An 18223-nucleotide genomic window follows, 5' to 3' on the forward strand; every position below is an offset into this window, starting at 1 on the left:
TGGTTGTCAAGAAAGACTATTGCCATCGTATTACGAGTGCGCGGCGCAGATTACAGCTACTAAAGACTGCGGGAAGAGAGATTCCGGAGACTATATTTCCTGCAAGCCGAGAATCTCCGTACCTCCGGGTACGGGGAAAGAAGAGCGAAATATATACGTGTGCGCAGCAGCAGAGAGGTACGTGTCGCGGGCTGCCACTACCACCTCCATTCTACCTATCCTAACGGCATAGCTCACGTGATGCGTTGCCAGGCGCTGCAGAGGAGCGGTGAGCTCTCCAGGCGCATTCCTGAGCGCGACACCTTATTACTGGGTGTCTCCGTTTTGTACTTTGAGATATCTTGCATATTGTGGATATCTTCTCCTATTATGTATTCAGGGGTGAGTCAAATAAGAATCATGGACTTAGGGGTAGCTTCAGCTTCCGACTAAAGCATTGGATAAAAGAGCGAAACGGTGTAGCCTAAGGTAATTATACACAAAGCGAGACTCAGTCAGCTCCCCCAAGGGCGGCTGACTCTTGCCAAGACCGGTTAAAGCTCAAATCACAACGGATGGCGGGCCATCACTCTATCATCCAGATAAACATACAAACCGCACTTATAGACATCAATATCGTCACCCAAGCCACCACCATGTGCCAAATCCCGGCATCCGAATCCCCGGCAGCTGGCGCAAACACCGGAACCATCTCGCCGGCCGTGCGTGCCCTTGTACCAGATCACCCAGCCTGCGCCGAAGCCCTCGCGCTCGCTGAGTCATCCGTCCCCGCCTCCATCCTCTTCCACAGCTTGCGCGTCTACCTCTACGCGCAAGCCTTCACCAACTCAACCGCGCCGCCGGATGAACCGGAATCGTCCCCGAGCCTCCCTTCTCCCGATCCGCTCCCCGCATACGTCCTCTTCGTCTCCTGCATCCTCCACGACATCGCTGTCCACCCGCGCTACGACACGGCCCCGTTCCGGTTCGAAGTCGCCGCCGCGAACGAAGCAGCCGCCCTCCTCCGCCGGCATGACGTCCACGCCCCGCTGATCCGCGAAGCCTGGCTCGCCATGGCCCTGCACACCTCCCCTGGCATCGCTGAGCCGCTCGGGGGCGCGATCCGCGCGCTTCGGCTCGGGGTGAGGGCTGATTTTGGGCTAGCCCCCTTCCCGGAATCCTTTCCGGACCTGGAAGGGGCGGGGAAGGGGTTGTCTGGGGACGTGGAGACGGGGATCATCGGTTGGATCCAGAGTGAGTTGCCCAGGTTGGGGGTAGAAAAGGAGTTGGGAGATGCAGTGGTGGACCAGGCGATCCGGGCTGGAGAGGTCAAGGATGGGTTGGAGCAGCGGAAGGCGCCTCCGGGTTCGTGGCCTGGGAACTTGCTGAGGGCTAGAAGGGAAGATGGGCGGGAGGGGGCCAAGAAGGCGTTTTAGGCTTCAGGGGATGGTTATTATTCAATCCCAGCAACTTTCGAAGTGTTCGTACTTGTAACGGATGGATTCAGAGCGGGGATAGGGTCGTTGATATGGACGGCCTCATTTTCACTCGTCGGCGTTTGCCTGTAGGGATGTACTCGACCCACAGTCCAAGTCTCAGTTCATTCGCTGTTCTATAACATTTGGTACGACAGGATGACAAGACCGAGCGTAATGGGATTTGGGAGGACAACGATGGACTCTTCAACGACTCCACACTATGACACAGCGTCTTCCGTGACGGTTTCTGATGAATTCTAATGTAGATCGCTGGAACCGGATTGGCAGCTGAGGCAGAGGGATTGATCGGCGCACAGCCTACGTTGATAGGGCGGACACTGCTGGAGAAAAACGTCACTCTCCTCTTCGATCGATTCCTTTCCGCCTTTTGATGCGCTTCCTGTTGGCTGATGCCAAGAAAAGCACCGGCAATCATGCGGCTTAGCCCGAGCAAACTACATCGCAGCCGGATACTCGGACGTCCCTTACGTCTTCGAGTCCTTACTTTTGCACGTCCTCATCCAAGGATAGGTCCGTTCTCACTTATACCACCCCAGCTCGTTCATCTAAGGGCTGGTCAATATCAGGATGGAATGTCCACCGGTACTACCCGCAACTTACTACAATAGGGGCCTTTTTGACGTGATTTGCAAGCAGCTCAGCCTCCGCTTTTAGGGCGGGCCCAATGATGTTGAGCATGCATCTCTAGGATCGGTAATCGGTCAGCGCACACTCCTTAGGTTACCTTAGGTACGTTACCTCACTGTGCGGACTCTGTATGCAAGGTATAAGTAGCTGTAATCCTTCGAGGTCGACGCATTTACTTCCCCAATGTAATCATAACATTAACATCCAGATTCGGACAAAAAGCTCCTTACCTAGCGCACCATGCTCCTCCTCACAGCCCTCACCAGACTCTGCGCCATCGCGCATGCCGCCCCGCAACAAACGCTCGGCAACCTCGACTTCCCGGACCCGTCCATAACCTTCGACCCGCAGACCTCGCAATGGTACGCCTTCGCCACCCAAGGCAACGGCAAGCTCGTCCAAGCCGCCACCGCGCCCTCCGCCCACGGGCCGTGGGAGTACCTCCGGGACACCGACCCCCTCCCGCGCCCGGGGGGCTGGGTCAACCAGACCCACCCGGGGGTCTGGGCGCCGGACGTCCAGTACCTCGACGGCGCCGGCTCGTTCGTGCTGTACTACTCGGCCCGGCTCCGCGGCTCCCCGTACCACTGCGTCGGCGTGGCTACGGCGCCCAACGCCACGGGGCCGTACGCCCCGCGCGACGAGCCGTGGGTGTGTCCCGTCCGGGAGGGGGGCGCCATCGACGCCAGCGGGTTCCGCGACGACGCCGACGGGTCGCGCTGGGTCGTCTACAAGGTCGATGGGTCCGCCAAGGGCCCCGGCGGGCCCTGCGGGAACGGGGATCCCCCTGGCGAGCCGACCCCGTTTCGCCTGCAGAGGGTGGATGAGAGGGACGGGATCACGCCGGTCGATGGTGGGCCGGTGGAGATCCTGGATAGGATCCCCGAGGTGGATGGGCCATTGATCGAGGCGCCTAGTATTGTCAAGGGCCCCGGGACGGAGGGGAGGTTTGTGTTGTTTTACTCGTCGCACTGTTTCAATGTGCCCGGGTATGATGTGAGGTATGCAACGGCGGAGAGGATCAATGGGCCGTATGAGAGGAAGGGCCAGTTGATCGGGACCGGGGACTTCGGGTACGAGGCGCCGGGAGGTGCCACGGGGGTTGCTGGCGGCGGAGCTATGGTTTTTCACGCGAACTGCCCGGCTGGACGGTGCATGTATGAGACCGAGTATATAATGGAGGGTGGAGAGATTACGATCCCGGCTTGATTGGATATGAGGAGTGCAACTTGGATGGAGCACTGGTAATTATTTTGGTTTTGTAGACTACCTAACTCGGCATTTCATTCATCTGTCTTTCCAGGTGTGGCTTACACAACCGTCATCCTGGGGATGCTGTACCCCCCACACTACAGCCCCATTAACTCTTCTGACCTGGTGGCTGAATATTATGGATGGCGTGGACGAGCGCCGGATAAAACTTGTCGGCCATTTTCAGATCCCCTGAGTCGCTCGGGTGGATGCCGTCATATAAATCCGCACTTGTGAAGTTCATCCACTGGTCAACAATCCAGATGGGAGAGCCCGTTGAGTTCTTGGAAGCTGCCCATACCGGGATCGCTTGATTGAGCTCCTGGACCTTCCTGTCCTGGGCGGGGAGAGGAATTATTTGTGCCACCTGCCGTGCGTTAAGCAATAAGACCGGTACCACAGTCCTGGAATAATCTTACAATAATCCTCATGGCAGGGTTGCTGTCCCGCATTTGGTCGACCAGTTTGCCGAATGCCGCAAGAATCTCAGGCAATCCTAGATTCCCACGGAAAATATCGTTTGTGCCGAGGTGCATGGTGACAATATCAGCGGGGTTCTTGTTGAGCCAGCCCACCAGCTGATCTCTGGATGCGATATCAACGGCCCGGTAACCTGGATGACCCTCGTGGTCGCGGTCATAGTCCAAGCCGTCACAGTTCTCGCCCGCTCTCTCCCCACCGACGAGATCGACGTCGTACCCCCCCTGCTGGAATCTCTGCCAGATCCACGCTCTCCAACAGCCGTAGTCGGTGATCGAGTCTCCGAGGGGCATCCATCTCAGTGTTGCCCCTTGAATAAGAGCAGGGAGGAGGCCGAGAAGAAGGCTGAGAAACATCAGGCGCGCCATTGCGAGCTTTGTAGTAGGCACAACCTCTTCCGCTCCCGTAGGTATGAGGTGAAGTGAGCAGCAACAAAAGCGGAGGGCTGTCCTAGCAGAAGCACTATTTAACCGAGGAAATAATGATTTTCCTTTCAGCCGTTGCTTAAGCCCAGTCCGTCTAGTACGTCTTTATTTGGCCCTTGCATAAACTACCGGATGAAATGGAAAAGACAGAATCCTTCCTTTACTTACCTACCTAATCCGACTCCGACTTCATACAGCGGAATAAGTACGGGTGCCGACAGTTGTCATAGGTTCGTGCCCAGGAAGGATCATAATTCACAACTTGAGAGGCACTGAGTTGTAATGCTCCTAGGTGTATGATGGGTACAAGCACAACGGCCAAGTACTAATATACCCGATAAGCATGTGCAGGGCAGCCAAGAACGTACGTAGCTTGCAACCACTCGTGCTTTCGTCATGTGATGATATCGATATTGCTTTGGCGCATCTACAGCTCAGTTGTGGTTCTGACATACCGATTGTTACATCTTGCTCCCAAGACAGATGAAGACTGTGAGGCAGTCCGTCAATAGGGGTTTGATAACGAGTCAAATGTAAGAACCGCAAGTCACAGGTAGATTCAACATAAACAGAGTGTGTTCGATAAATTGTTATCACAACGGATTGCTCTAACTCGAGGCTAAACAAAACGAATCATTACTAAGTATAGGGATCTAGTTATCCATAGTCTCCGCAACTCAACCACAATCCAGAACTCTCGTTCTCCTTGTCCAAGTCGCCAGCCACACATGGTCGCATTCATCCCCTAAAGTTCCGGGCGAGGTGCCAGGCTGTCGCTTCGCTAATACCCCACAGTCCATCCTGCTTACAAAAGGCTCGGGCGGATCTTGTTGTTAATTAGTGCCAAGGGTCAAAATGTTCGTTGTTCGTTGCATCTGCTGGCACAGCCATTGCCAAAGCCTGGCCGAACCGGTCTTTCCTGAGGTCCGGATGCGCGCTTCCCCAATTGTTGTTCAACAGCTTCCTGGTGAGATCGCAAGGCAGCCTCTCCAAGGAGATAAGCGGGGCCTGGTGCCATCTCCCCGTCTCATTCTCGATACGGTCGTCGGCGGCCGTCGCTTTGCGGAAGGAATGAGTACCTTTGGCGCCCAGGTGATACACTATCTTGGGGTGACTGCCCTCAAATCGAATGCCGGAGTGATGCGCAGTCGTGTACTCGCCATGCGCCGACCACGAGACAAAGAAGACTTCGTTGTGTAGCGTCCAGACAATGATGTGCTCCCAGTCATGTTTATGACCCCCTACCAGAGCTGGCCAGTCTTTCTCAAAATAATAGCCGTAAAGATACGCGCACCAGCCGTGGTTGCAACGCTGGCGGACGTAGGTTTGGGAATTGGCGAGTCGTGACTCGCGGCAGTCGCCTCTGTTCACTTCGAGGCCTTCGTTGACTCGGCCGTTACCGTCAATGGCAGCGGTCTGGTAGCAGCCGTCCTTATCGAAATCGAGAACCGGTTGGAAATCAATGGCGCGCTGATCTGCGTTGGTCCTCATTGGCGTGAGCAGGTTCGCCGAACAGCTGCCAATAAAGTAGGCTAGCAGGGCTCGTGTCGAAAGTGTGAAGAACAACATCGAAATGGGTTTCAAGTGCGGAGTCTGTTTGCGAATTACCCGGAGGAAGAAAGGGTGTATGATCGTGGCGCTGGTTGAGGATGTACAAGTTTTAAGCTGTGAGCTTGCTGGATCGTGAACATTACAGATATCGCGAGCAAGACTGGTATTATTATATGTCATAACCACAATTACCGTATGTTAATCCGAGTAACCCATGGTTTCGCGGCTGAACGACATTCTCTCTGCCATGCCTAAATCCTACCACTAGATCGTCTCTGTCAGTGGAGTCTAGAAGCTCCGAATGCGTGTTTCGAAGCCAACAGCGTGACATTTGCTCAGCCACAAAACTACGAAGGGATAGAGCAGCCATACACGAAGCTAGGGGAAAATGACAGGGCCACCTCGCGCTCTCATGACTATACTATAGGCGGGTCGGCCACCGGTGGTGCCGAGAACGGAGTACTCTTTAGCCCGAGTTTGCTGCAGCTTGTCAAAGTGGCTAATAGAAGACCCTAAGGTAGGTAGCCAAACGCCAGTCAGCTTCGTGCCGAAACCGGATTGGGGCATTTTCAGCGGGAAGTTCTGACAACACACAGCAAACAGCTATTGGTAGAAACAGCTCACCCACTGTCCAGTCCAACAGGAGGAGTCTCCTATGGATTGACTTGCCTATGGGCAGGTGAATGGGTTGATGCATTGGCAGACTTTTCGGCCGAAACTTTGCATTAAGCCTGAACTTCCCTACTTGTCCCGCTTGTCAGACTCGGAGACACCGACCAAATCAGCGTAAGACAACGCCGGCTGCCCAACTCTGATGCACGCGCATACCCCGCTCTGTCGCATTAGTTACTTCTAAGCCTCTAATTACCTCGTGATGCACGCGATGCTCAAAGGACCGTCACTTCGCTAGCTAACTCGTGCATATGCCTGGGCCACCGCCCTGAGCTCCGAGTATTTATGCGGGTAACAATTTCAGGTTTGAAGACATTGGGCTGTGTTGACGACAATCGAATACGAGCCATTGGCGCGCATTGAACGACCAGGTCTCGATGTATTCGACTGCCTTAACCACGACCCGGCGAGAACTGTACCTCTCAGCTCAAACACAGCGACAATATATAGGATGGCTTCTCTCTCAATCGGAAAGGCCACTTCAAAATCAATCAATAAAGCCGCCGCTCAAAACTATAGAGGTACAATAGCCTCCCTCCGGCAAGCAAACCGTCGTCAATTAATAATTCACTTCCACCAACCGCACCACCAACCTCCACAATGCCAATGAGCGGCTTGGCTTTCCTGCTCCCGTTGGCGGGCCTTCTTTTCTCTCTGCCCTTCTCGCTGGCCCAAAAGTCGCCCTGGGAGAACTTGGTGCTTGCCGACTGCGGCATCGGCCTCGGCGCGAACGGCGGCTCTACCTCGCGCGAGATGATCTACTACGATGGCAACGTGTGGACTGGCAACGGCCTCGAGACCCACCGGCCCAAGATGATGGTCAACGTGCCGTGGAGCGGGTCGTACCCCTGGGGCCAGGCCGGCGGCGTCTCGGCGACCCTGCCCAACGGCGACGTCTTCACCGTGTACATCAACCGCGATATCAAAGACCCCGGCGCCGCCGGAGACGCTTGGCACAAGTACGAGCCGGACAAGCCCCTCAAGTGCTACTCTTATCACCAGGACAAAGTATACCAGCTCGACGACGGCAAGTGGTGCTCAAGCGCGTACGTGTGCAACCATCGTGGTGCGCCTTACATCAAGCCCGGCGACAATTCTGGTTGTGACGCGCTATGATAGGATAGAGCGTTCTGACGTTGTTATTCATGGAGCCGGGTCGACCTTTACGCCCATTGTTGTTTTTCTCTTGTTCATTTCGCGGGACCGACCCCGAGGACATTCCAAGGGGGGAGCATGTGGCTAGGTAGTGATTAGAAACTTGGGAAGAGGATACGTATGATGCTCGAAGGATCTGCCTAATAAACACCAACGCCGACAAGGGAAGGAGGTTCAAGGAAATAGGGCATTTAAGATGGTAATCTAGCGGAATATTTTTGATTCATGTATAAACTTTAAGTGAAAAACCGAGAGCACTGTGATGGATTTGCTAGAACTCCGCTAAGGGAGAGAACTTGAATGCACTAGCAGCGTCACATCGTCAGCATCATTAGATAAGTCCAGATAATACCTTAGGTATCATAGCAACTACCTTAGGTACAGTCAATTACCACGGGCCACGAACAACATCCTCATCTATTCAAGTTAATGCCCAGAAACCTCCCAATCTGCCCAGATATCGTAGTAGTCATTAACGTAAACAGGGATCTCGACCCGAAGCACTACCAACGGGCCAGCGGCTGTGCCGCTGAGTCACCGCCCCCAACAGCCCCGAGATGCATAAAATCCACTCAAGAGCCCCAAGGGCAGCTACCTACTTACTCACCACCACCACGCAGTTTTTACGACAGTTCAAACAATGTCGACGTTGACGTTAGAGGGCCTCGCCTCCCTTCTTGCTGGGATCGGCGCAGGTCCAATCCCTTCTGTTCCAGAATCATCCGCTGCCCATTTGCTGAGCCGCCCGATCGACATCTACCGCGCCTACCTCGCCGACATCGTCGAGAAGATCTCTGGATGCGAGCTTACCGTCGCCTATGACTCCCTCCAGACACCCACCACACTGGCCAACGGCGACCTGGTGTTGCCAGTGCCCCGTCTGCGGTTAAAGGGGAAGAAGCCAAACGAGCAGAGCGTCGACCTTGCGGCAGCATTTCCCGACCAGCATGCTCTGTTCAGGAAACCGGTTGCCAGCGGGGTCCATCTGCCTTTATACTTTTCTCCACGGGCGCTCCCTCGACTGATCCTGCCCTACGTATTCCAACGCCGGTCTGCCTACGGCAGGGATCCAGACGTCGGTCTCCGTGACCCTGCTGCCCCCCATCTGGGCCGCAAAAAAGTCATTGTCGAGTTTTCATCGCCAAACATTGCCAAGGAATTCCACGCCGGCCACCTGCGCAGCACCATCATTGGCGCATTCATCGCCAACCTGTACGAGATCATGGGTTGGGACGTGGTCAAAATCAACTACCTCGGCGACTGGGGTAAGCAGTTCGGGTTGCTGGCTGTCGGGTGGGAGCGTTTTGGATCCGAGGATGAGCTCGCCCGTGAACCGCTCAAGCACCTCCTCGACGTGTACGCCGCAATCAACAGACTGTTCAAGCCCGAGGAGGAAGCAAGGAACGCGGCAAGCCAAGCAGGCCGCGATACCGCCGAGATGGAGACGCGCGGCCTGTTTGCCGAGCGCAACGCCTTCTTCCGTCGCATGGAGGAGCGGGATCCCCAGGCCTTGGCGCTTTGGCGACGCTTCCGCAATATCAGCATCGAGAGGTACGTGGCGACGTATGCGCGCCTCAATACCGGCTTTGACGAATATTCGGGCGAGTCGACCGTGCAGCGCTCGACCATCGAGGCGGTGGAGAAGGCCCTGCAGGAGAGGGGCGTGTATGCCGAGCACGACGGGTCCTGGGCCATCAACTTCGAACAACACGGCTCCAAGGGTCTGGGTCTGGCCATCGTGCGGGGGCGCGACGGTTCGACAACATACCTCCTCCGTGACGTGGCCGCTATCCTCGAGCGGGAGCAGAAGTACGCATTCGACAAGATGATCTACGTCGTCTCGACCGAGCAAGACCAGTACTTCCGCCGCGTCTTCAAGACCCTCGAGCTCATGGGACGCGTGGACCTGGCGACCCGGCTGCAGCACGTCAACTTCGGCAAGGTCGAGGGCATGTCTTCGCGGCTCGGGAACGTCAAGCTGCTCGGCGACATCCTGGACCAGTCCCGCGAGGCCATGCACGACGTGATGCGCCGCAACGCAGTCAAGTACACGCAGGTCGAGGACCCCCACGCCGTCGCCGAGGCAGTCGGCATCGCGGCCGTCATGGTGCAGGACATGTCGGGCAAGCGCATCAACAACTACCCCTTCGACATCACCAGGATGACGTCGTTCGAGGGCGACACAGGCCCATACCTGCAATACTGCCACGCGCGTTTGTGTTCGATCCTGCGCAAGGCCGGACTCGAACGTGAACAGCTTGCAAGCCACCTGGTCGACAACCCGGCGTCCCTGGACGGCGATGTGGAGGAAAAGCAGCACTGCGTCGATCTGTTGCATCTGATGGCGCAATATCCCGACATGACGGCCACCGCGCTGCGTAACCTGGAGCCATCAACCATCCTGACCTATCTTTTCCGCCTGGCACACCAGGTCTCGTCATGTTATGATGTGGTTCAAGTGATGGGGACCAGCGAGGGGCGCGATGTGATGCTCGCTCGCGCGGCGATGTACGAGGGCGCTCGTCAGGTGCTGGAGAATGGGATGCGGTTGCTCGGCCTGAACCCGGTGGAGAGGTAAATACATGTCGCGCATGAGACATCGCTGCCGAACTCGAGATGCTGACTGTTGTGGTAACTAGGATGTAGTGTGCATGGGCCTGTTGGGACCCTAGATCCTACCTTACCTAACCCTTGCATCCTTCCGCCGACGATCTTAGTAGCCAGAGCGCCTAAGTTAGCGCCCAGAGCCCAGCCTCTGCCAGCGCCACCAACCCCCCTTCCACACCCTGATAAAACAAAAAGGGGCCAGCGGTCATGGTCAGAGTCTAGCCTAGCGCCAAAAAAATATTGAGACTCGGATACCGGGAGTCGAACCCGGGGCTGTTGAGAGAGCAGTCACTCCTGAGAAGTGAGAGTCAACGATGTTACCGCTACACCATACCCGATGAGTCGAGTGTGGTTCCGACAGGTTGTTGGCGGAGGCTCCTGATTCGGCAAAGGTGAAGGTGCAGATCGCGAGCAGAGTTTTGCTCCGATGCGGTCCAACCAAATATGCTGTGGTGGTGGCAAGGGGGTGGTGGATTCTGGGCAGCAAAAGTTCCACAGGCGAAGAGCAACCAGGCCTCCCTTGCCGCTGTTGAATAAAAATCTTTTGCATTGCAGACAGGCGAGAAGCGGGCAAGGTGGGGCGCGTAATAAATCAAGAGGCGCAAGAAAAATAGAAGGAAAAAAAAATAAAAAAATAATCACGACTGTCAAAGTTTGTCCGTACTCCGAACAGAACAGGCAGGATCCAATCCAAACCCGATCCGCATGCCGACTGGGAGCGTCGTGCTTTTTTGGCCGCCATGTTCAATAAGAGCAGTTATGCTGTGGAAGGTCCTTTTGCTGAAACATAAATTAATCTGTCGTGCCCTGCAACGAACCTGCCGCAACCAGGGGTGACATCGTTCAGGTATTGACAGAATTATGTGGCAAGGGGAAAAGCGGCGGTCTTTGGCGTATAGATTCCACGCTTCTGCGTTGGACACCATTGAGGTGAGACAGCGTGTGAACCTATCTCCGATCACGATGGTCGATTGAAGACACAATTGCCCGAGTTCTGTGGGATGCAGTCCAGGCGGCGATATTTATTCCCACATCCCTTAGCCGGAGTAGAGGATTGTGCGCTTGGAATGAAACTCCGGTCGAAATCAAGATCCCTTCCATCTCCTGCCAAGCCCGCCGGACCCTTTCCGCAAATAGTTAAAGAGGCGGCCCGGCGGTGTGGGTCAAGATCAATACCTTACTACATGCTCAGCACCCGGAGAAACCAGGTCCGATTGAGAGCCGGATCGCAGCGTTGCACAGAAACTCCGGTGACCATCGCGTAGGTTGCAGTTGGCGATCCCGGGTTTAAGATGCCCTTCCGGGGAATTAACGGTGATATTCCGTCACTGGCAGGCAACACCGGCCAGAGGGGCCGACTGCCATGCCGGCTGGAACTCAGGGATAGTCCGGTCAGCCCTTTGATAGCTTTCGGCAAACCTGGATTGCGTAGTAACTCCACAATGCCCTGCCGGTTCATATATGGTTGGCGTGGTACGCTCCCGCCTGAGCATCCGGTGGTATCTACTCAACAATACGCACCATCTCCCGCAGGTTGATTACGCACGGCCTAACCACACCATGGACGAGAAGAACCAATGTCCACCTCCCAAAACGGAGGTCGTCGAGATGCCAGTGGCCTTGACAGCAGCCGAAGCCGAAGCCGCTGCAGTTTCAGACACATCATCCACCGTATTCCAAAAGGGCCACAAGTACTCGTCATCCTGGGCCACTGCTACGACATCATATACAATCGACGAGAAGCGGCTCACGTACTCGTCGACATTATCAGACCTCGAGGCCCAGAATCCCGAGTACGACGATTACTCTCAAAAACGCTTCGGCTTCATCCGATACACGGCCCTCAATGTCTATCGCCGCCTTTTTAGCCTCGCCTTCATCGGCAACGCCATCGCTTTCGTCGTCCTCATGATCAAGGGTGCCGCCCCGTTAGACCTCGTCAATGCTTCGGCCGTCAACCTCGCCGTCTGCGGTCTCTGCCGCCACCCCCTAGTCGTCAACGCCCTCTTCCTCACGTTTGGCGCCGTTCCGAGGTCCGCGCCCATGAGGATCCGCCGGCTGGCATGCAAGATCTTCCACCTCGGCGGCGTGCACAGCGGCACCGGCGTAGCCTCGTGCGTCTGGTACATCGGCTTCGCGGCCCTGTACACCTACCACTTCCGGCCGTCGGCCATCACCATCGCGGTCCTCGTCCTGGTCTGGCTCGTCCTCGCGCTCCTCCTCGCCATCATCATCGTCGCTTACCCGCTCTTCCGCGCCAAGCGGCACGACTACTTCGAGCTGACGCACCGCTTCTCCAACTGGATCATCCTGGCGCTCTTCTGGGTGCTCCTCTTCCTCCTAGGCACGGCGGAGCCGTCGCTCTCGTCGTTCCTCGTCCACCTCCCGGCCTTCTGGATCCTCGTGATCCTCACGCTGGCCACCATCCACCCGTGGCTGCTGCTCCGGCGGGTGCCCGTCGTGCCCGAGCCCCTCTCGCCGCACGCCGTCCGCCTGCACTTCAGCCACACGACGGTCCGCTTCGGGCAGGGCATCACGGTGGCGCGGCACCCGCTGGCCGACTGGCACAGCTTCGCGAGCTTCACCGACAAGTTCGACTCGCCGGCGACCACGTTCTCGTGCCTCGTGTCGCGGGCGGGTGACTGGACGCGGGGCGCCATCGCCGAGCAGCCGACCCACCTGTGGAAGCGCGGCGTGCCGACGTACGGCTTCGGCTACGTGTTCCGCATGTTCGAGCGCATCGTCGTGGTGACGACGGGGTCGGGCATCGGCCCGTGCCTGTCCTTCATCGAGGACGAGCGCCGCCCGAGCATGCGCGTCGTCTGGCAGACCAAGTCGCCGCTCAGGACGTACGGCCAGAGGACCATCGACCTGGTCAAGCGGATGGACGCCGAGCCCGTCGTCATCGACACCAGCGTGAGCGGCCGCGTCGACATGCTGCCCATCGTGCTGCGGCTGTATAAAGAGTTCGGCGCCGAGGCCGTTTGCGTCATCAGCAACCCGAAAATGACGAAGCGCTTGGTGTATGGGTTGGAGACGAGAGGTATTGCGGCATATGGGCCGATTTTTGACAGTTGAGAGCGTGTGGTTGCATCATCAAAAAATTAAGGCGCTGGGCGGGATGGTTTATTTTTTGTGCTGGGTTTCCGGAAGAGTCGAAGCATGTTATTGGAGTTTGAGGTTCTTGGGTCAACTGGCTTGAGTGTGCATGGAGCGGTTACACATATGGGTCCGTGTGGTAAACAGTACATAAGGTAACTTACTGAATACAGACAATTACGCCATTTGGTGCCACCAGTGGGTTGACATCTGTGAGTAAGTCCTGTCAGCATCCCTAGACACACTAAATGTATGGTGGCAAGCATCAGCGTTGTGTGCATAAGCCCGTCCGGGCATCTCTAGAACGGAAAATTCCGCGTCCAAAAGACTGAATGACAAAAGACTGTAAAGACGCCTTGTCCGACTAAGCTTGGTATGTACACGTATTTATCACCTTACCCCAGCATGAGACAGCGGCGCAGCGCTTTCACAGCCTCATAGCCAGCCATGTCCGCCAAAAGGTGTCATCACACGAGTTGCAGGCCATTTATTTTACCTCATATTTTGGTCAACGCCAATTTTAATTCCCCGTCACACATCGATTGCGGAATCCCATTACTAATCACGCCCTGGAGATGTGGGCACACTTACACCCGGCGTTCCCGCCCTGATGGCGCGATCTGGCGGAGATTTAAACAGCCCCTCCCCCGCAGCGACGCTCGGATTTCCCGAAACCGCGAGCGAGTGACATCACTGCGGGCCATCTCATCTACAGTAAACCCACCCAACTCTACCACCATTTCACGTGCCATAGCAATAGTATTCGGGTTAACCACTCCCCTCCCTCCCCCCCGAAAAAAAAAAAAAAAATGAGCACTACAACCGGCTCCTTCCGCTACCTGGACCCGTCCACCATCTCCCCGTCCTCCCCGCCGTGGGCGAAAGTCGACGTCGACTTCAGCTCGTACTCGCGCATCAGCCGCTCGCGCAGCGTAACCAACCTCCGGGATTTCCTCGGGCCGGGCGCGTCCTCCCAACCGGACGGTTTCGGCACCGACATCGACGTGGCCGGGTTCGCCGTGTACCACGCGCCGGCGCAGGAGAAGGCCTTCACCGACGACGCGGCGGTGCGGGGGCCTTACTACGCGGAGGTGGAGGCGCTGCTGCGGGCCAAGCTGGAGGACGCGGCGCGGGGGAAGCGGGTGAAGAAGGTGGTGATTTTCGACCACACGATCCGCAAGCACGACGCGTCGGCGGCGCGGCAGCCCGTGCAGCAGGTGCACGTGGACCAGACGCCGCGGGCGGCCGAGGCGCGGGTGCGGCGGCACGTGGCGGACGCGGCCGAGGCCGAGGCGCTGCTCCGGACCTCGCGCTACCAGCTCATCAACGTGTGGCGGCCCATCGGCCACCCGGCCACCGACTTCCCGCTGGCCGTGGTCGACTGGCGCACCACGGACCCGACGGACCTCGTGGCCGTCAACCTGCTGTACCCCGTCCGGCAGGGCGACGACGGCGACGACGACGATGACGACCGCGGCAAGGAGGTCCTCCCCGACCCGGCCAGCCTGCAGAGCACAGAGGGCTACGAGGTCAAGGGCGAGACGTACGGCGTGCTGCCCAACGACAAGCACAAGTTCTACTACGTCAAGGACATGACGCCCGACGAGGCCATGTTTATCAAGTGTTTTGACAACTGGGGTGACGGGCAGCCCGAGGGCAAGAAAGGGGTTGCGGCGCTGACGCCGCACACAGCCTTCATCGACCCCCAGACGCCGCCCGGGACCAAGGGAAGGGAGAGCATCGAGGTGCGGTGCCTGGTGTTTTACGAGTAGTAGGGGACTCCACCGACGGGGTAAAAAAGCCCCAAAAACTTTTTTTGAATAGGTATCGTAGAAACGTTTTTCTTTTTTTTGGCCCTCGAGGCCCGATTGCGTCTTACCGCAAAGCCGGCAAAATTGAGCTTCTTTCTTCCCTAATGTACATTGAAACAACAAAAAAAGGCAGTGCTCGTTAGCCTTGTTATCCGTAGATGTCACCAAAAAAGATGGCGTGGTTGACGCCCCCATGTCCCATTCCCTTACGCGTGAACGCCATGCGCCCTCCCTCCCAATTTTCCGATTTCCCGATTCCAAACCGTCATGCCATATGTTGATCCCTCCCATTATACGACGAGTTTTCCGACCCAAAGAGCTTGTTGCTCACCCAGCTCGAGGCCACACACGTCGATGCCTTCGATTCCTTATTACCCGACGAGGACGACCCTTCAGGTAGCCTCTGGGCGATGTGTGACATTGGGATGGTATAAATCCCCATGGGATCGCGTCTCGCAGAAAGGTGCATCAGAGATGGTATGTAGCGGCCAACCAGAGCGCGAAGACACGGCGCGCACGCACAGATGATGGCGACGTTGGTCTCGACCACGCTGTCCGTTGTTAGAAAAAGGATTTGGGTTAAGGTGAGAGGTGACGTACCTCCATATGTAATTAGTGGCAAACTTATACGTGAAATCACGGTTACCCCAGCCTTGCGCGATGATGACCATACGAAAGATGCTCACGCCGAGAACGCTACAAGAGTGTTAGCGCTCCGAGAAAAGAAAAAAAAAAAAAAAAGACGTCACAATGAAGATGGAATCCGAGAGGACTTACAAGCCTCCTGTCCCCAGAATGGCCGCAATGGCAGCTTTTTGCGCGTAGCCGACCCGCAGAGGATAGATAATCCAGGCCGGTAGAACAAGCAGAATGCCGTCTGTGACACAGTTGAGTATAGCGAGCCAAGCATACCAGTGGTCGCCTGATATGCATGTTGCGTCCCCGCCCCGTGGATCCCAGAAAGCTGAAATAGGCTGGCAGTAGAAAAGGACGCCCAAGGCTCCGAGCGAGTTGGCCACGACGATGATGAACAAGAGGATATAGACGACAATGTTAAAGCGGCGGCTCGTCGAGAAGCGGAGGTAGAATAACAAAATGGACGCCTTTGAAAAGAGAGTCGCGAGATTGCCGGTGAGGGGCACCGGGAACGCGCTGATCTGTTGTATGTCACGATCGTCAGCGCCCGGAAGCAGAGAAACGGGGTTATTGGGCGAGGTGACGCACGATCAAGAACGTCCTGAGTCCCCTTCTTATGGCCATGAGGTACGACATGTGCCAGCCCAAGCCATATTGCGTAACTGCGGACAGTAGACAATCAGCATCCGTGGTCTGTATTGCGGAATCAGCACTCGGCTTCTGGTCGACGTACGGACTATGATGCTGGCGCTGTAGCCGATCGACAGAAGCTGACAGGACAGGCGGTCAGTCCCAACTCTCTGAAATTTCTTGGGCTGCGGCGGCTGCGGCACGCAATTACCAGTGCAATCAATATGAGCCCTGCGGCTTTGTGTTAGCAACCAGCAAGCATGCAGCGGGTGCGAAGGGGACCGGCGCCTACAATCATCCCAGCGAACCATCCGGAGTATGGTCCGGGCCGTATAGAAGCGCAACGCAACGAAGACTAGCGCAAAGGGCGGCGACAAAGCGCAGGCCAGAATGACTTCGTTGGCCAATGACTCTCCATTGGGGATCGTGCTCATAGCGAAGACTCCAGCGGCATGGCGGGGGCCTCGACGACGTCGTTTTGGTCAGCCGTCATCTGCTTCCCCCAGAGTGACGGTGTTAGTGGGGGAAGGGGGGGGGGTTCGAGGGGGGGTAGTGGAGGAGTTGCATCAAGATGAAGAATGGCCACAGGACTGGAATGTGGGAGGTAGCACTTTGAAAATGGGGCTTTTGCGGGCTGGGCTGGAGCTTTGCTGAACCGGGAAGGTCTTCACCGGTCTCCAACGTCCATTGGGCCAGGATCATGCAACGTGATGAGCGCGACTTGGCCCAGCAGTTCCTTTCCCCAGAACGGCTGGCCCAGAAGTTGGTAAGGCGTATGATTGGCCGAGCTGCCGGCTGTGTTCCCCGGTTCCAGGGTGGCGGCTCATCCCCGGTCGGGGGGGGAACGGCGTTGACCAGGTTTTCTTGCGACCAGCCACTCGTACGATGCTCGCTTCCAACAACCCTAAGAGAACAGACAGGGCAGCGCCACAAGTGGCCCGAATCCACGGTTGCGGCACAGACCAACCGTAAACACAAAAACCAGCCGAGAACGCGCGGCTGTGAGCTGGCGCTTCCATCCCCCCCGGCCGCCCTGTGCAGTGGACCAAATGGTCCGAGTCATCCTTGCTGCCTAGCCGCATTGAGAGAAAAAGGATTGCAATACGAAACCGTGGAAATTCTCGGTTTCCCATGCATGGTCGCCGATATCCATCCCTCATACTGTCTAGTGCAGTGTGGCGTTGTCTCCGTCCGAGGGTTGTTGAGTTGAATTCTATACGTAGATTTTCGAAACAATGGGATGCGCCCACTGCACGGTTTTGTGAGCCAGGTGGGAAGGGCGAGCGACCAGGGGTGGCTTTACTTTCTGTAGAAACCGAGCAATCATAGCGACGGAAGCAACCGCCGGCATTTTCGAAGGATGACACCGACCCGGGGTCTCTGCGAGAGCCGCCAAGCAATCGAGAGCTCAGGTTGATTGGGTCCCGTTGATGGTGATGATCTCTTGGTACACGTACAGTACTTGTTGTCAGTAGCGACTTCGGCGAGTATCTCCACAGGGCACGCAACGCGAACTCGGCCCGTGCGGCGAATGATGGTGCATGGCACGTGTGTTCCTTTCTTATCTTAGGTGCCTAAAGTACGTATATTTTGTTGAACAGGGCCCGGGCAAAAATCCGCACTGAGCCTCCGGACATCTTGTCACCGGTACGCCACGGTTCCGACCACGGCGCAAAAGAGGCGCTTTAGATGTTGAGCACATTAATTAGAATGGTCGCCAACAGAATCTTCTCAAAATTACCGCCGCGGATCCGCACAGGGATCGGCAGACCAGAAGATGGGCCCACGCACAGTGAAACTC

The 18223-nt window shown here is 56.5% G+C and overlaps 9 protein-coding genes and 1 non-coding gene across 10 annotated transcripts; 6 read left to right on the forward strand and 4 right to left on the reverse strand.

Moving 5' to 3' along the window:
• Window positions 1-635: 635 nt before the first annotated feature.
• On the forward strand, window positions 636-1415 carry MFIFM68171_00164 (uncharacterized protein; the record flags this gene model as incomplete). The annotated part of the gene is made up of 1 exon (XM_071055586.1): window positions 636-1415. The coding sequence occupies one exon, from the start codon at window positions 636-638 to the stop codon at window positions 1413-1415; it is 780 nt and encodes a 259-aa protein (XP_070911687.1).
• A 930-nt stretch (window positions 1416-2345) lies between these two features.
• On the forward strand, window positions 2346-3314 carry MFIFM68171_00165 (uncharacterized protein; the record flags this gene model as incomplete). Its single annotated transcript, XM_071055587.1, has 1 exon — window positions 2346-3314. The coding sequence occupies one exon, from the start codon at window positions 2346-2348 to the stop codon at window positions 3312-3314; it is 969 nt and encodes a 322-aa protein (XP_070911688.1).
• Window positions 3315-3465: 151 nt separating this feature from the next.
• Window positions 3466-4204, reverse strand: MFIFM68171_00166 (uncharacterized protein; the record flags this gene model as incomplete). Its single annotated transcript, XM_071055588.1, has 2 exons — window positions 3466-3723; window positions 3776-4204. The coding sequence occupies 2 exons, from the start codon at window positions 4202-4204 to the stop codon at window positions 3466-3468; spliced, it is 687 nt and encodes a 228-aa protein (XP_070911689.1).
• An 894-nt stretch (window positions 4205-5098) lies between these two features.
• MFIFM68171_00167 (uncharacterized protein) lies at window positions 5099-5830 on the reverse strand (the record flags this gene model as incomplete). Its single annotated transcript, XM_071055589.1, has 1 exon — window positions 5099-5830. The coding sequence occupies one exon, from the start codon at window positions 5828-5830 to the stop codon at window positions 5099-5101; it is 732 nt and encodes a 243-aa protein (XP_070911690.1).
• A 1254-nt stretch (window positions 5831-7084) lies between these two features.
• Window positions 7085-7600, forward strand: MFIFM68171_00168 (uncharacterized protein; the record flags this gene model as incomplete). The annotated part of the gene is made up of 1 exon (XM_071055590.1): window positions 7085-7600. The coding sequence occupies one exon, from the start codon at window positions 7085-7087 to the stop codon at window positions 7598-7600; it is 516 nt and encodes a 171-aa protein (XP_070911691.1).
• Window positions 7601-8279: 679 nt separating this feature from the next.
• Window positions 8280-10217, forward strand: MFIFM68171_00169 (uncharacterized protein; the record flags this gene model as incomplete). Its single annotated transcript, XM_071055591.1, has 1 exon — window positions 8280-10217. One exon carries the CDS (start codon window positions 8280-8282, stop codon window positions 10215-10217), a length of 1938 nt encoding a protein of 645 aa, XP_070911692.1.
• Window positions 10218-10492: 275 nt separating this feature from the next.
• Window positions 10493-10584, reverse strand: MFIFM68171_t32. Its single transcript has 2 exons — window positions 10549-10584; window positions 10493-10527 (listed from the first exon to the last, which is right to left on the reverse strand). It is a non-coding gene; the product is annotated as a tRNA-Glu (tRNA).
• Window positions 10585-11806: 1222 nt separating this feature from the next.
• Window positions 11807-13324, forward strand: MFIFM68171_00170 (uncharacterized protein; the record flags this gene model as incomplete). The annotated part of the gene is made up of 1 exon (XM_071055592.1): window positions 11807-13324. The coding sequence occupies one exon, from the start codon at window positions 11807-11809 to the stop codon at window positions 13322-13324; it is 1518 nt and encodes a 505-aa protein (XP_070911693.1).
• An 830-nt stretch (window positions 13325-14154) lies between these two features.
• MFIFM68171_00171 (uncharacterized protein) lies at window positions 14155-15117 on the forward strand (the record flags this gene model as incomplete). The annotated part of the gene is made up of 1 exon (XM_071055593.1): window positions 14155-15117. The coding sequence occupies one exon, from the start codon at window positions 14155-14157 to the stop codon at window positions 15115-15117; it is 963 nt and encodes a 320-aa protein (XP_070911694.1).
• Window positions 15118-15421: 304 nt separating this feature from the next.
• On the reverse strand, window positions 15422-16856 carry MFIFM68171_00172 (uncharacterized protein; the record flags this gene model as incomplete). The annotated part of the gene is made up of 7 exons (XM_071055594.1): window positions 15422-15707; window positions 15757-15852; window positions 15934-16313; window positions 16381-16454; window positions 16526-16562; window positions 16634-16653; window positions 16715-16856. 7 exons carry the CDS (start codon window positions 16854-16856, stop codon window positions 15422-15424), a joined length of 1035 nt encoding a protein of 344 aa, XP_070911695.1.
• Window positions 16857-18223: the final 1367 nt, after the last annotated feature.

This window comes from Madurella fahalii, assembly GCF_045866475.1.
Source record: "Madurella fahalii IFM 68171 DNA, scaffold_1, whole genome shotgun sequence".
Lineage (NCBI taxonomy): Eukaryota > Fungi > Ascomycota > Sordariomycetes > Sordariales > Madurella > Madurella fahalii.